This window comes from Pseudorasbora parva, chromosome 15 (assembly GCF_024679245.1).
Source record: "Pseudorasbora parva isolate DD20220531a chromosome 15, ASM2467924v1, whole genome shotgun sequence".
NCBI classification, from domain to species: domain Eukaryota; kingdom Metazoa; phylum Chordata; class Actinopteri; order Cypriniformes; family Gobionidae; genus Pseudorasbora; species Pseudorasbora parva.
In genome coordinates, this window is record NC_090186.1 from 15,356,590 (window position 1) to 15,371,095 (window position 14,506).

General features: G+C 35.8%; 1 protein-coding gene across 1 annotated transcript; it reads right to left on the bottom strand.

Annotated features, from left to right (window-relative positions):
- Nucleotides 1-6,653: 6,653 nt before the first annotated feature.
- Nucleotides 6,654-13,916, bottom strand: zgc:153383 (uncharacterized protein LOC751751 homolog). Its single transcript, XM_067418540.1, has 5 exons — nucleotides 13,778-13,916; nucleotides 12,991-13,173; nucleotides 12,612-12,678; nucleotides 7,464-7,561; nucleotides 6,654-7,377 (listed from the first exon to the last, which is right to left on the bottom strand). The coding sequence occupies exons 1-5, from the start codon at nucleotides 13,844-13,846 to the stop codon at nucleotides 7,177-7,179; spliced, it is 618 nt and encodes a 205-aa protein (XP_067274641.1). The 5' UTR covers nucleotides 13,847-13,916; the 3' UTR covers nucleotides 6,654-7,176.
- Nucleotides 13,917-14,506: the final 590 nt, after the last annotated feature.

Below are 14,506 nucleotides of genomic sequence, written 5' to 3' on the forward strand. Positions count from 1 at the left end.
GAAGACATTGCTTGACTATATTGTGCAAACTAACGTATAGCTTAGGTGTGCAACTAATAAAGGTCTTAGGTTAGAACATTTCTACCTGAAATGTTTTTAAAATACATTCATAATTGAACAAATTCAAGCATCTCTATTATGTTTGACCAACAAATCTCAACAGAAAGGATCTGGTATTAGGTCAATAAAAGAGAAAAAGAAAAAGAAGAGGAACAATATATATATAAATATTTTTTTTCTTTTTTTTTGACAGGTTGATTTCTTAGTAAAATAAGCAAACCTTTCAACCTGCAATACAACATTATTCGTAAATATGAAGCTTTCTGTGAATTATTGCTGGAAGTTATATTATCTTTGACAAAATGAATCTTATTTACAATGAACATCGTTCTTAATTTGTGTTTTCAGGAAGAACTCATGCTTTATTTGTCAGGTACATCTGTGTCCCAAACACATTTCTTCTCTGTTGCTCTGAACTGTCTTACATATTAAATATGGGTTGTCGTGCCATTCCAAAATCATGACTTTTTGTCTACTCTGTTCCATTTAATGCAAGTGTATGAGGATTTAGCTCCGTTGAGCTCCAAAATGTTCAAAAAATACCATAAAATGTATTCCATAAACCTTCTATACTATATTTCAAGTCTTCTGAAGCCATACAAATGGTTCAATTATAAAATATCTAGGACAGTGGTTTGTGCTCAGAAACAGAACCTTCAGTTTTTTGCATAAAATAATTCTCTAAAACCTTTTATTATACCACCTGTGATGTTGCTTTAAACATTGAAAAAGAAATAATAATCAATGGTTTGTATGTGATGTAAGATTTATTATACTTGGCTCTTTATAAACGGTTAACATTGCCATCTACTGGCTATATAAAGGAACACGTTGTTTTAGTCCTGTTTTCCAGTTTCAGCTGTTTAGGCTCATTGCTCAATTACTTTTTTCCTTTTAAGTAAACTTATCGTTTCCAGAAAAAGTCAAGTTTATTTCCTAATACTCTAATTGTAGAATCTCTTTCAATCGGCTGCTACGAATCTGGTTGTCATTACAAACAATTGGCCTCGTTGCTGCCCTCTGCTGTCTGTTTTCAGTCATGTTATGATGTCACAGAACACTGTCTGTAGAACTGAGGCTGTACACTGAAGTGGGGAAGTTTCCTAAAGCTGATAAGAAAGCCTAGGCTTCAATTTCAGGTGAGAATTTTTTTTTAGGTTTTTAATAGAATAAATAATCAATACTATTGTTTTTATATTGTCTGGCTATCACCAGACAAAGCTCAATTTAAAGGGTTAGTTCACCCAAGAATTCTGTCCTCATTTTCTTACCCTAATGTCGTTCGACACCCGTAAGACCTCCGTTCATCTTTGGAACACAAATTAAGATATTTTTGTTGAAATCCAAAGGCTCAGACAGGCCTTTATTGACACCGATGTGTCAATCACTACAGTGATTCTACAATAATTTTATGAAGCGACGAGAATATTTTTTTGTAATATTTTTGTAAAAAAACGAAATAACCACTTCAAAACAATGGCTGCGTCAAAAACCTGGAAAATGCTGCCTTTGGAGGACACATTTGAAGGCAGGAAGGCATCAAGCTGCCTCCGAATCTAATGTTTGCTTCACTTCCTGTCTCCTGAGAGACCTTCATCTGATCGATTTTGGAAGGCAGCATACATGTATCCTTCGCTGCCTTTGATATCCCACAATCCTGTGCTTTCCATTCAGTGACAGTTGAACTGGGGAAAAAAGATGGTGTCCGAAAGTTGTTGGTTATAGTTTGCTGGTTAGTTTGTGTATAAATGTTTTTTTTTATCCTATATGTTCCACTTCTGATGTAATTTCTAGCGAGAAATTGCTAATAGTAATTAAATATGTGTTTAGTTCTCACCAAAGCTCTCTCTATTTTGCTGTAGACCATTAAACCGTTACACTGCCTTTGAAGTCTGTCCAAAATTAGTTTTGTGAGGTGCCTTCATGCACAAAACACTGAATTACAAGTCATTGTCTGATAAGGCAGCGAGGGAATGAGTCAGCTGCCTATAGGTTTTCGGAAACAGCAAGTTTCAAACGGTTATAAATCAGCGTATTAATTCATGATTCGGATCGCGTGTCAAAATGCCAAACTACTGAAATCACATGACATTGGTGATCCGAATCATGAATCGATACATTGATTCATAAAGTTCGAAACTTTGTTTTGAAATCGTCCCATCACTAATATTAGTCGTTATTTAGGGGTTTTTTTTGCACAGAAACTATTCTCGTGGCCTTTTATGGGTCATGAGTGAGGAAATGACATTGGTGTTAATGAAAGCCTGTCTGAGCCATCAGATTTCAACAAAAATATCTTCATTTGTGCTCTGAAGATGAACGGAGGCCTTATGGGTGTCAAACGACATTAGTTTTAGACATTACTTCAACAAGTAATTATTGACAGAATTTTCATTTTTGGGTGAACTAACCCTTTAAAATTGAACATTGGTCTGGGGAGTCTGCTCTGTATTTTCTACTGAACAAGAGGCGGGATCAACGAGCATTATTTTAATGCCTCTGTATGCAATTGGTTAGTCCTTCAACCAATCAGACCACAATCAGATCCAAACGCTGGCAGATCAGGCTGGGTTTACCCTAGTTTTTATATATATCGAAAAACAAACTGCAACACTTGAATGAAGGCGGAAAGAGGCCTGAATCTTTTTTGCATTTATTTTCGAATTCAGGTGAAAAAAAAAAGACCTATTCTAGGTCTATTGAAAAACAAACTTTTGCAACATTTGATTTTGAATGAAGGTGAAAAGTGACAGATGAATCTTTCTTGGGATGATTTTAAATTTCAGGTAAGAAAAAGTACCACATTTCTAGGTGGTAAATAGAACTCATAATTAACACTATTTTCATTTTGTTATTAATATATTTCAACATCAGACTGGGTGCCTCCCATGATGCAGAAAAAAACAAAACAAAAATTGCTTCCTCTATCCTAATTGCTAGGGCCCTAAACCAGTAGCAGAATTGCTGCTGCGTTCCTGAGATGGGCGCTGCGCAGGGATGAGGACGAGCTACCACACTGTGTGTTGCGATGCCCTGCCATTTACAATGTTGTTTATTCCACTGTGCAGTGCCATAAAGAACAAAAACACAAACAATTTTTCAACAGAGTGATTTCCTCTTATTCCCCTGTCTTCCCTAGTCTGGCTATAACCAGACCAAGCTCAATTTAAGATTGAACATTGGTCTGGGGAGTCTGCTCTATATTTTCTACTGCACAAGAGGCGGGATCAACAAGCATTATTCATTTATACATATTATATATATATATATATACACGCATGCGGCAGTCCTGTGGACAAAAATGACTTGTTCATGTTAGAGGTCAGAGAAGTATGGGACGACTGATTCAAGCTGATAGAAGAGCAACTTTGACTGAAATAACCACTCGTTACAACCGAGGCATGCAGCAAAGCATTTGTGAAGCCACAACACACACAACCTTGAGGCGGATGGGCTACAACAGCAGAAAACCCCACCGGCTACCACTCATCTCCATATCTATAAAATGGGAAAAAGAGGCTACAATTTGCACAAGCTCACCAAAATTGGACAGTTGAAGACTGGAAAAATGTTGCCTGGTCTGATGAGTCTCGATTTCTGTTGAGACATTCAGATGGTAGAGTCAGAATTTAGCTTAAACAGAATGATAAGATGGATCCATCATGCCTTGTTACCACTGTGCAGGCTGGTGGGAGTGGTGTAATGGTGTGGGGGATGTTTTCTTGGCACACTTTAGGCCCCTTAGTGCCAATTGGGCATTGTTTAAATGTCACGGCCTACCTGAGCATTGTTTCTGACCATGTCCATCCCATTATGACCACCATATACCCATCCTCTGATGGCTACTTCCAGCAGGATAATGCACCATGTCACAAAGCTTGAATCATTTTAAATTGGTTTCTTGAACATGGCAATGAGTTCACTGTACTAAAATGGCCATCCACAGTAACCAGATATTAACCTGATAGAGCATCTTTGGGATGTGGTGGAATGGGAGCTTCATGCCCTGGATGTGTATCCAACAGATGTCCATCAACTGCAAAAAGGTATCCTATCAATATGGGCCAACATTTTTAAAGAATGCTTTCAGCACATTTTTGAATCAGTGCCACATAGAATTAATGCAGCTCTGAAGGCTTTTTGAATTCAGATTTTTATATAAAGATTTTTATTTCAATATCTGGATGTAGTGTGAACATGACATAAAAATAAATGTTTTCAAAGCCATCCCTTCATTATTGTATTTTATTATTCATTTTATTGCTATCTTATGCATTGTGCTTCAAAAGTGAAAATTGGTTTTGTGCAATTTACTGTAAATGTACGTGATAGAGTATTATAATGCTAATTTGGATCATATCACAATGAATGACTTGCTGTCTAGATGAAAACAGCCTTACTCAAATGAGCAGGGTTACACTGAGGACAAGCTCAACTGGCCTTTAGTACCACACAAACATTGAGACCTTTGTTTCAAAAGACAAAACAGTATCTATCAGAGGAGAGCACCGTATAACATAATCTACCCACACAAAACAAGCAGAAACATCCAACTTACAGGGCTCATACAATATTTTAAGAGTGAAGCACTTTACCATCCGTTTCAAGCAAGGGCAGTTGGTTTGCACTATGCAGGATTTTCAGGAAAAAAAGTAAGTATAGACCCATAAAAAAAGCCTCTTTTTGTGTCCTTACTTTTGTCCGCCTTGAAGTGTGTGTTGGTGTTTGTGTCTACGGAGACATATAATTTCTTATTTTCTACATTTCCGGGCTGAAACCTTCAGTCAGCGGGTGTGTTGCTCAAGCCAATAACGACGCTTTACTCAGCAGAGCGCGGGACTTTATCGTATGTGCCTGAACCTAGAGAACCTCTAAGGCCCTGTCCCAAGTTTCACACTTCATATGCACTTTTGGTCTTGTGGACTTGAAATGGCTGCCACGTGTCTGAGTGTCCGTTAAGTCCACGAGACCATAGGGTGTCACATTTATAATTTTATGTTTCAGAAGAGTGCTCACGAGTGCTTACTGTTCTTACGGTCTTTTATTTATCAAGTTTATATTGTTAATAATATGGGGAAAGGGTTAGTAGAGGTGGGTGCCATTTTCTTTATATTCTGTTTTCTCCTGTTTAAGTTAGTTAGGGAGTCAGTGTACTTCTGTTTTCTTTCATTTTGAAGGTTAGTTAGTTTCCTCCTGACTAGTTAGAGGTTTTTTTTGTTGTTTTGGCCTTGCCCCCTCTTGAAGCCTCAATCCTCCCATGTCTGGAAAAAAAGTCCTTGTTCTTTTTTTCCACATAAGGTGTTTTGAGGTATTTTTCTTGTTAAGAAGCTCTGGGGTTTGGAACTGAACCTTGCTGCCTCCACACATCACACCAATATATAATTCTGTTACAATCCTTTTAACCCTAGACTACATAGGGACGTAACAATCAGTCTGTGTGTAATGAATAAATAAATATAATATACACGTTTCACTTTTTGAATAGAATTACTGAAATCAACTTTTTGATGATTTTCTAATTATATGATCAGCACCTGTATAGTCTTTCTCTTTCCTCCTCCATCATGAGTGGATACACCCCCACTGCTAACTGGCTTCAACTATGCTGTGCTGCTGGGTCCTATTCACTTTAAACAGCATTTCTCAAAAAATAGCTTACTACACCTTTTAATACATAGAGCCTTATGACTAGCACTAAACGCATTGCCCAGAGTAGCATTAAAACTTTAAAAGTGACACCATACTGATTTCAAAGTAATTTTACCAGTACACTGTAAACAATTATTTAGAAAAAAAAGTTACCTGGTTGCCTTAAAATTTTGAGTTAATTGAAATTAAAATTTTGAGTTAATACAATGACAATTTTTTTGAGATTTGACAACCTTTATTAAAATATTATTAAAAGATTTTGTAAGCATATTGGGTAATTGTGTGTGTTTTATTTGTGATGACACACCAAGTAGTGCTATTTGTCATGATTTTTTTGGTTCAGATACAAAAATATTTTGAGTTTCTATTTATTAAACAAATTTCCTTCATTGTATCAACTCAAATTTTTAATTTCAATAAACTCAAAATTTTAAGGCAACCAGGTTACTTACTTTTTTAAGTTAAACCAACAAAAATTTTTTACAGTGTAGAAACCCATACAGTAAAAATCTTAGCTCCTTATACCCCTGACTAGCAACGCAGGTACTGTATGTACTTCTGTGACATCAAAACATGAGACTAACTCTAGGTATCCGCGACTTGGTTTTTAATAAAGGTTAATTTCGTTAAAAGCTTTTCCCTCTTTTTATCACACAATGTTCGATGGAGGAAAAAAAAAATCAAGCATTTTCAAGAACTATACAATTTAAAGGCTCGGCGTGTAAATTTTAGCGGCATTTAGTGATGAGGTTGCAAATTGCAACCAACGGCTTAGTTCACCGCCCACACCTCATTTTCAAAGAACATAGAGATGCTACTGTGGCTGACACATGCCACACATTTACACACTGGACCTTCAAAATTCAAAGAGCTTGAGAAAGTAATAGTTAAAATGAACTCTGTAGGAACCCTGAACAACACGGATACATTTAAATCTCACAATATATAATACTGTAGTGTTTTATTCATGTTAAACACAAGATGGTAAAAAAATTACATTTTCTCTTTTAAAAAACAAACAATGACACAACAAATATTACGCATTAACGGTATATTAAATAAATACTGAAAATTCAGTGTGAGGTACGGGTATGTGTCTCTGTATTGATGGAGGATAAGTCCATCAAATGCTTCATAACACTTATAATAATTAAAAAAATACATACTGTACACAGTCAATTAAAAACACAAATGTTCAGTGTAATACATGTTCATTGTAATCATCTCAGCGTATTGGCATTTCAAAACAAATTCATTTTTGGTCAGAGGTGCAAGAATTGGCTCATCTCCTCATTAGCACCATGATCAGTATTGTTTCACTGGCCCAGGATCAGTGCAGTAAGGCAGTCAAAGTCACAAGTTAATATATGAAATCTATTACAGAGCCTGATTACATCCCTGTGGTAAGTGCTTTAAAGAATGAAGACTAGTGTTTAAACCACAATTATATGACTATACTTGTGTTGGTTAAGTGCTAGTGACAAGAGCAGGGATGTGAACTGTGTTGGATACTAAAGAAGGCTGACAGTCCAGCTCATTGGTCACCTGCACTTGAGTACAGTTGGTCTCAGGCTGGTTGGTCTTCGGGTCCTCGTCGTCATCATTTTGCTGCTCTTCAAACAGATGCTCTTCTTCTTCAGAGAGCTGTGTATCTTCAGCTCTCTCCTCCTGTTAAATAAACAATAAAAAAATTACAATACGAATAATTCTGATATTAGTCTTTTATATGAAGTGAATAAAAATGACCGCCATACCTCCCTCTTTGACCTACTGTATTCATCTATGGCATACTGGTATTTAGCTGTTGTGATGCCAAACAGTGATGCCATTCGCTCACCCAGGTAGTCACAAGCTGTAAGATAGTTATAGAATATGAATATTTACAAGTGTTTACCACTACCTAAATGTGCCCAACAGTCTTACATATTTAATTTTCTGTCTTTTCAAGATGCTACATTTAAAAAAAAAAGTTTAGTGCATCTCTCTAGAGCTAAAGCATTTCAAACATTTAAAGATAATCTTATGATGTGGTGCTTTACTAAACATAAACTAGATAGCGGCATACAAAAATAATCATATATTTAGAGCTCAAACATGTTTCAGTGTTTTGCAAATTTGCATAAAATATAAAAACCGTCATGTCATAATCATTTAACATCATCCACAATGGCCCGAGGAAGATTTCATTGCTAATCGCACAGACACAAACATTTAGCCAGAAAATCATGTTTAATTCCCAGGCATGATTACTTACACCCATTTCATTCATCATGCTAGCTAATTTACTAGAAGATGATATGGTGTTAAAAATGCCCCATTATGCCTTTTTATAAAGTCTTGATTTAGTTTCTTGGGTCTACTGGAATAGGCTATTATGCTTGAATGTTCAAAAACACGTTACACATTAAACATTGTTGCAGCACCTCTAGTCTCTTCCCAGTCAGTGAGTAAACACTCTGGGCCCTATCATACTCCACTATCGCAAAGTGATGCCAGATGCAACATGCTTTTTGCTAGTTTTAACCTGATACAGTTATCATTTTCACATCCAGCGCCACGTTGTTTAAATAGCAAATGCACTCGCCCCCATCTGTAGTATTTTTTTCAACTTTTTGGGACTTTAGCTTATTCGCCATATTCCCCAGAGATAGATAAGTCCATACATACAATAAGTGAAAGTAGCCTACCTTCTGTCAACATAACCAACGTGACAACCTGCGGACAGAGCTATGGCATGAACGGAGATAAAAATGGTATGTATCGACTTAACTCTAGGGGATACGGTGAATAAGCTGAAGAACCAAAAAGTCGGCGTGTTCCTTTAAAGGGTGAGTTAGTAATATGCACCTATAAGGCGGGTGCACAACGTGTATACACTTTGCTTTATTACACACACAGGCACACACAGCAGCACACAAACATTTTTAAATAGGCAAGGCAAGTTTATTTGTATAGCACATTTCATACCCAAAGGCAATTCAAAAAATTAATTAGATAGTGTTAACATAGTCATGAGAAAAAAGAACACCATTTGTATGAATTAAGAATTAAAAACAAGGATAATTAAAACAGTTGTAAAGATAATTTAAAAATAAATAAATAAAATAAAATGGTCAGATACACAATAATGGTTTAAAATAAAAATAAAACATCCTTCAGTTTACAGTCTACATACATGTACCATCTAAATTAGAACACGTTTTTTTAATTTTTATGTTTTTATATTTAAAATATTTAAAATGTCCTGAAGAAACACAGTCTTCCCGCTTTTAAATTCCGCCATGTAAATATCGAATCTGCCATGGTACAAGCACAGCTGACTTTACGCAGCAACAGGCCAGAAACCTGACTGATCTAGAGAAGATCTGTGTGGAGGAATGGGCCATAATCACTCCTGCAGTGTGTGCAAACCTGGTAGAAAACTACAGGAAAAGTGTGACCTCTGTAATTGCAAACAAAGGCTACTGTACCGAATATTAACCTTGATTTTCTCAGGTGTTCAAATACTTATCTGCAGCTGTATCATTCAAATAAATAGTTAAAAAAATCATACATTGTGATTTCTGGATTTTTTTTTAATTTTTAGATTATGTCTCTCACAGTGGACATGCACCTACGATGATAATTTCAGACCCCTCCATGATTTCTAAGTGGGAGAACTTGCAAAATAGCAGGGTGTTCAAATAATAATCATCATTGTATATATATATATATATATATATATATATATATATATATATATATATATATATATATATATATATATATATATATATATATATATATATATCCTTTTTGAGTGACTTTGTGCTTTGTAACTTTGCAGATATTTTTCCTGCTCAAACAGCAACATTACATACTAAAGAATTTGAAAATGATTAATTAATTGAATTAGTTAATTAAAGGGTTACTTCAGCGATTAGCATATGGCTTTGTATCAGTAGAAACCCTGGAGTATATTCAAATGATTGTGCTTTCCCCCCTCATATCCTCCTGAGACAAGAGATTGTTGCATTTTATGTCTGTAATAATTCCGCCTATGATGCAAATTGATGATATGTTTGGCTAAAGACTACAGCCAGCAGAGGGAGCCATTTCCGCATGTTTTGAACCCGCTCATGGGGGATGGAGATCACACTCACAGCTCAGCTAGCAGCTGCAGGCACTCATTTAAACGGAGCTATGGTGAGCAATGTAAGTCTTTTAACTAGGGATGTCAATTTTCACAAATTCCCATGATCGATGGTCGTTTAAATTAACGATCAATTAATCGGTTAATCGTTAACCATAATACTGAAATATGCGTCTACAGCAGTGGCTTATAGCCGACAGCATGACAGTAGGCCTATGTGCAATGCTGCTCAAAACGCCATGTTCTTCACCAAATGAATGAGAAGGATTTTTTTTTAATCTAAACAAAGGGCTATGGGATTGTAAAATTAGTCGATGTTATTTAAAATTTAATTAAATTACTTATTTAATAACCAAATATAACATGTAATACAACACGAACGCCGCCTCAGATCTGTTATTCAGAATTTGTGGACGCACTTGCAACGTTAATTAAAAATAAACCCAGTTAACTCAAAACGATTTATAAAAATATTGTTTTCATTAATGTTATGTAATGTGACCGTCCCAATCATAGTTATTATTAGTCGTGCGTTGCTGTTTGAACTGCGCGAGCTGAATCCGATGCGCTGAATCAACACTGGTAAGTAACACTGAAGCTCTTTGCTAGCACGTTATTTAACTCAACAAAAAGCTTCCTATATGAGATTAATCAGATTTATATAAAGTTAACAAAATATTACAAATTATATATCTTCACAAAATAATGCGAATGGACAAGTGAACTTGAATTGAGTTGCTGATATTCATATTCAGAATGGGAGACGCGTGGTGTTCACGCGCTCTAGGAACAACGCTCTGAACACGGCACCTAAACCCGATGACTTTACAACCATTTATTAAAACAGTGTTCTCATTTCTGTTATATAATATGACTGTCCCAATCATCATTATTATGCATTGCTCTGGATGCGCTAAAGCCGAAGCACTAAATGAAAACCGGTAGCCATCACTGACTGAAGCCTTTTGTTAGTGCGTTTTATTTCGCTGAAAGAAACGCATCCTATATGATTGATCACGTATATAACATCACAAAATAAATGTAATATTACAAATTACTTCAGCACAATCTGATGCAAATGCATAAGTGAACTTGAACTAAGTTACATGCGCGAGTCAGAATGCGTGACTCATGTTGTGCATGCGCTCCTCCTGGATCAACGCAACGAAACACACGGCAAATAAACCCAAATAATTAACAATCACAATGTTTTATTACAATAGTGTTCTCATTAATGTTGTGTAATATGACAGTCCCAATCAGTCATTATTAGTGTTGTTGGAGCTGCACGCTGAAGCTGATCACCGCCACGCTTTTACTACCACTCACCTCTAACGTTAATTATTAACCAAATGCATCCTTATGAGATAAATCAGCTAAAGATAGGCCTGCACAAAATATTACAACTTACATTTGCACAAAACAAAAGGCTGCGAATGCACATGCAAGCTTGCAGTCATGATGAAGGTGTAACTCCAGCAGTAAAATGGTTCCAAATAGAACTCGGGCGCGCTCGCATCATTTTTCCTCCTGTTTCCTCACGCACGCGCATTACCCTGCTTAATCGATGATCGATAAGTCTTATCGATCAAATGTCTTATCGAAAATTAATCGATCATCGATTAATCGTTGACATCCCTACTTTTAACTTCTCAAATTAATTTCTATGAAAGTTAAGCTTGCAAAGGCATGAACTGAAACGCGCCAGACTGAACTCGCGTTGTGAATGTATGCCTCGAGTGTAGTCGTGATTGACTCAGCTCTCATCATGAGAGCTCATCAGCTCATTTATCTCACTCCTGCAGTTAGTGCTCAGTGCTGTAATACTCACGCAGTGACTCACTCACATAGACTGTAAAAAATATGGACGTAGTGTCCGTGACGTCACCCATAGGATTCAGATAAGCCGTTTTGAAGCTTAAAGTAGGGGTGAGCTGGGCGTTGCCATCTTGTGAGCGAGTCATCACGTGTCACTCCCGGATAACAGAAAATGGGCAAAAAGGCGGGATGTGCGTGGAGCTGAGGTGACGCAATAACTATAGACGGCGGATAAATGGCTATCCACTTGTAACCACACCCTTAATTATGCAGAACCTTAAGGCTTTATATAACGTAAACAAATGAGTTATAAAAAAATTCACCCCCCTCAGAGTTGTCATGAAGATCAAAATTAGCCTTATAAGCCAAAACCACAATTTGTACCAGGCTGTAAACATGTTTTTTTCTGCTTTAAAGTTGAGAATTTTAACATGAGGCTCAATGAGATTCTGCTTCCTTCTGGAGCCTGTCCCTAGTGGCCAGTTGAGGAATTGCAGTTTACATAACTTCCGTATTGGCTTCAAGAGAGATCGCGGGAGGTTGCCGCTTGCTCACTCATTATATTGAACAGACACGTTCAGTTTTTAATTGTAGTGTCTTCTCCAATTCAATTACAGTAATCTAGTAGGTGGCTTTGGGGAATGGCCTCACAGGGCAGCGAAGCATTCTGGGAATTGTAGTCTTTCATCCCCATGAAAAGTAAATACATTTTCTGTCTTTTCTCAGTCTAGAAAGCACCAAATTAAAAAATAATATCACATTTCTACTACATTGATGACCCAGCACTGAAGTAGCCCTTTAATGAATAATTAATTGATGCCTTTTTGAGCGACAAAACTTTAACATATCAGTGAACATGATAGATATTGGCTATCACATGAAGAATATTTCAGCAAATATATTTTTAATTAGGGAAATTTTACAAAACCACAGACTTTCTTCAAAGACTTACCTGATATAGTGGTTGAAGCTGCTCTCCACATTTGAAACCAGACATATGGGCCCCAAGTCAGCTTGGACTTTAAAATAAAGATAAAAAATACAGTAATATTTATGTTATACTAATTATGTTAACCTTTACACTGTCTTATTCCCCCCCACCCCCTTTCATATAAGGATAATGCACCCAACAATGTACTCACCCTTATGTTGTCTCAAACCAAATTTCTTGGAACACAAAGTAAGATTTTCTAAAGAATGTAATCTTTTGCCTTTTTACAGAAGTCATACAAGTTAGGAACGACATTATGGGTGAGTAAATGATGACAGAATGGGTGAACTATCCCTTTAAGGGCCACTCAGATTCAGAGGATTTGTTTAAACACACATACTGTGTCTATGGAAGACAGAAGCTCTTTCTTTGCGTTCTGTTTTTTGTCTTCCTCCTCCTCATCTGTGCTGTATTCTTCCATGGTTTCCCCACTGGAGAAGTGAATAATGCGGCGTGGGGTCTTCTCTTTTCTGTCTAGATCACCAAGCTCCACACACTCATATTCTTTCTCTTTTCCAGAGCTCTGCTCACAGTCACACATCACAGATCATGTATATTAGGCAAAGTTGATTATGTACAATATGATGGGCGTTTTAAACTGGAATGAGGGAAGACAATTACCCTAGTGCCATTAAAAAAAGAATTAAACAATAATAGTGTCCAAAATACCACAGTATTGTTTTTTAATATCAAATTAAATAGTCATGGGTCTGCTTAAAAAAGAGAGAGAGAAAAATATGGTTCTGCTTAAAACTTTCAGACGTTCTCATTTCTTTATTAGACGACAGTTAATAGCTCTAATACCATATCACTTAAAAATATTAATGTAAGTTAGTACTTTTTGGAGGAAAAGACATCTGACCGGTTTTAGTTTCTTTGTGAATAATCATAACGTTAATCAGTTCATTATGCTTGTTGTTTTTAGCTTTGTGATGATAGAAAAGACCGGGACAGCTGGTACAATGGGAATGTTTTAATTAATTCTAAGTAATAACAGTACAATAAAACTGAGCAGACTTTCAATATGACTTATTGGGATTTAGAGTACATTAAATTAAATTGATTATCCAAGTCATACAGTCATGTAACGTTACGCATTAAATAAATTGGTCAAATATATAATTTACCTTGTTTGGGTCCATATCATGAGTCACAGTTATACTGACGCTGGAGAGATAAAGGGATATTTCTGCCATCGCTATTGTGTACAAACTCGGCTTTCCAGTGCAGTAACATCAACCTGAGCGGGCGTGACAGCTACCAGGCCAGCTGTCTCTGGGCGGAGCCAATGATACATCATTACATTTGCGCCACCTACTGTTTTGGAGCGTAATTTATTTAAGATTACACTCGTTTGCTTGATAAAAATAAACAACCCCTATCATTGTTAAACAAACCCACTCAGCATACACTGAGAGAGAGAAAAAGAGAAGGAGAGAGAGACCAAATATACATTATAGATATTATATATATATATATATATATATATATATATATATATATATATATATATATATATATATATATATATATATATATATATATATATATATATATAATTTCTTAGAATGTATGTATTTATATAGAATTCTTTCATTCAGGAAGTTTTATTGGCATGAAAAAAAATACATGTTGTATTGCCAATGTATTAAAACAAGATAACATGATTTATAACAACTGAACATCTGAGTAAAGCGTGTAAATATAATTGTAATAATAATAAAATATTGTATATATGTGTGTGTGTATATATATGTGTGTGTGTGTGTGTATATATATATATAAAGGTTATTAAATAGATATTTTAAGTAATTAAAATTATTTTTAAATGACACCAAACTTGGAGCAACTTTAAC

Excerpts from the sequence above, each read along its gene's own strand:
- zgc:153383 (XM_067418540.1), bottom strand. The coding sequence starts at position 13,846 with ATGGCAGAAATATCCCTTTATCTCTCCAGCGTCAGTATAACTGTGACT. Across the intron at positions 13,174-13,777 it reads ATGATATGGACCCAAACAAG|AGCTCTGGAAAAGAGAAAGA; the intron begins GTAAATTATATA and ends GACTGTGAGCAG. Across the intron at positions 7,562-12,611 it reads AGCTTCAACCACTATATCAG|CTTGTGACTACCTGGGTGAG; the intron begins GTAAGTCTTTGA and ends ACTATCTTACAG.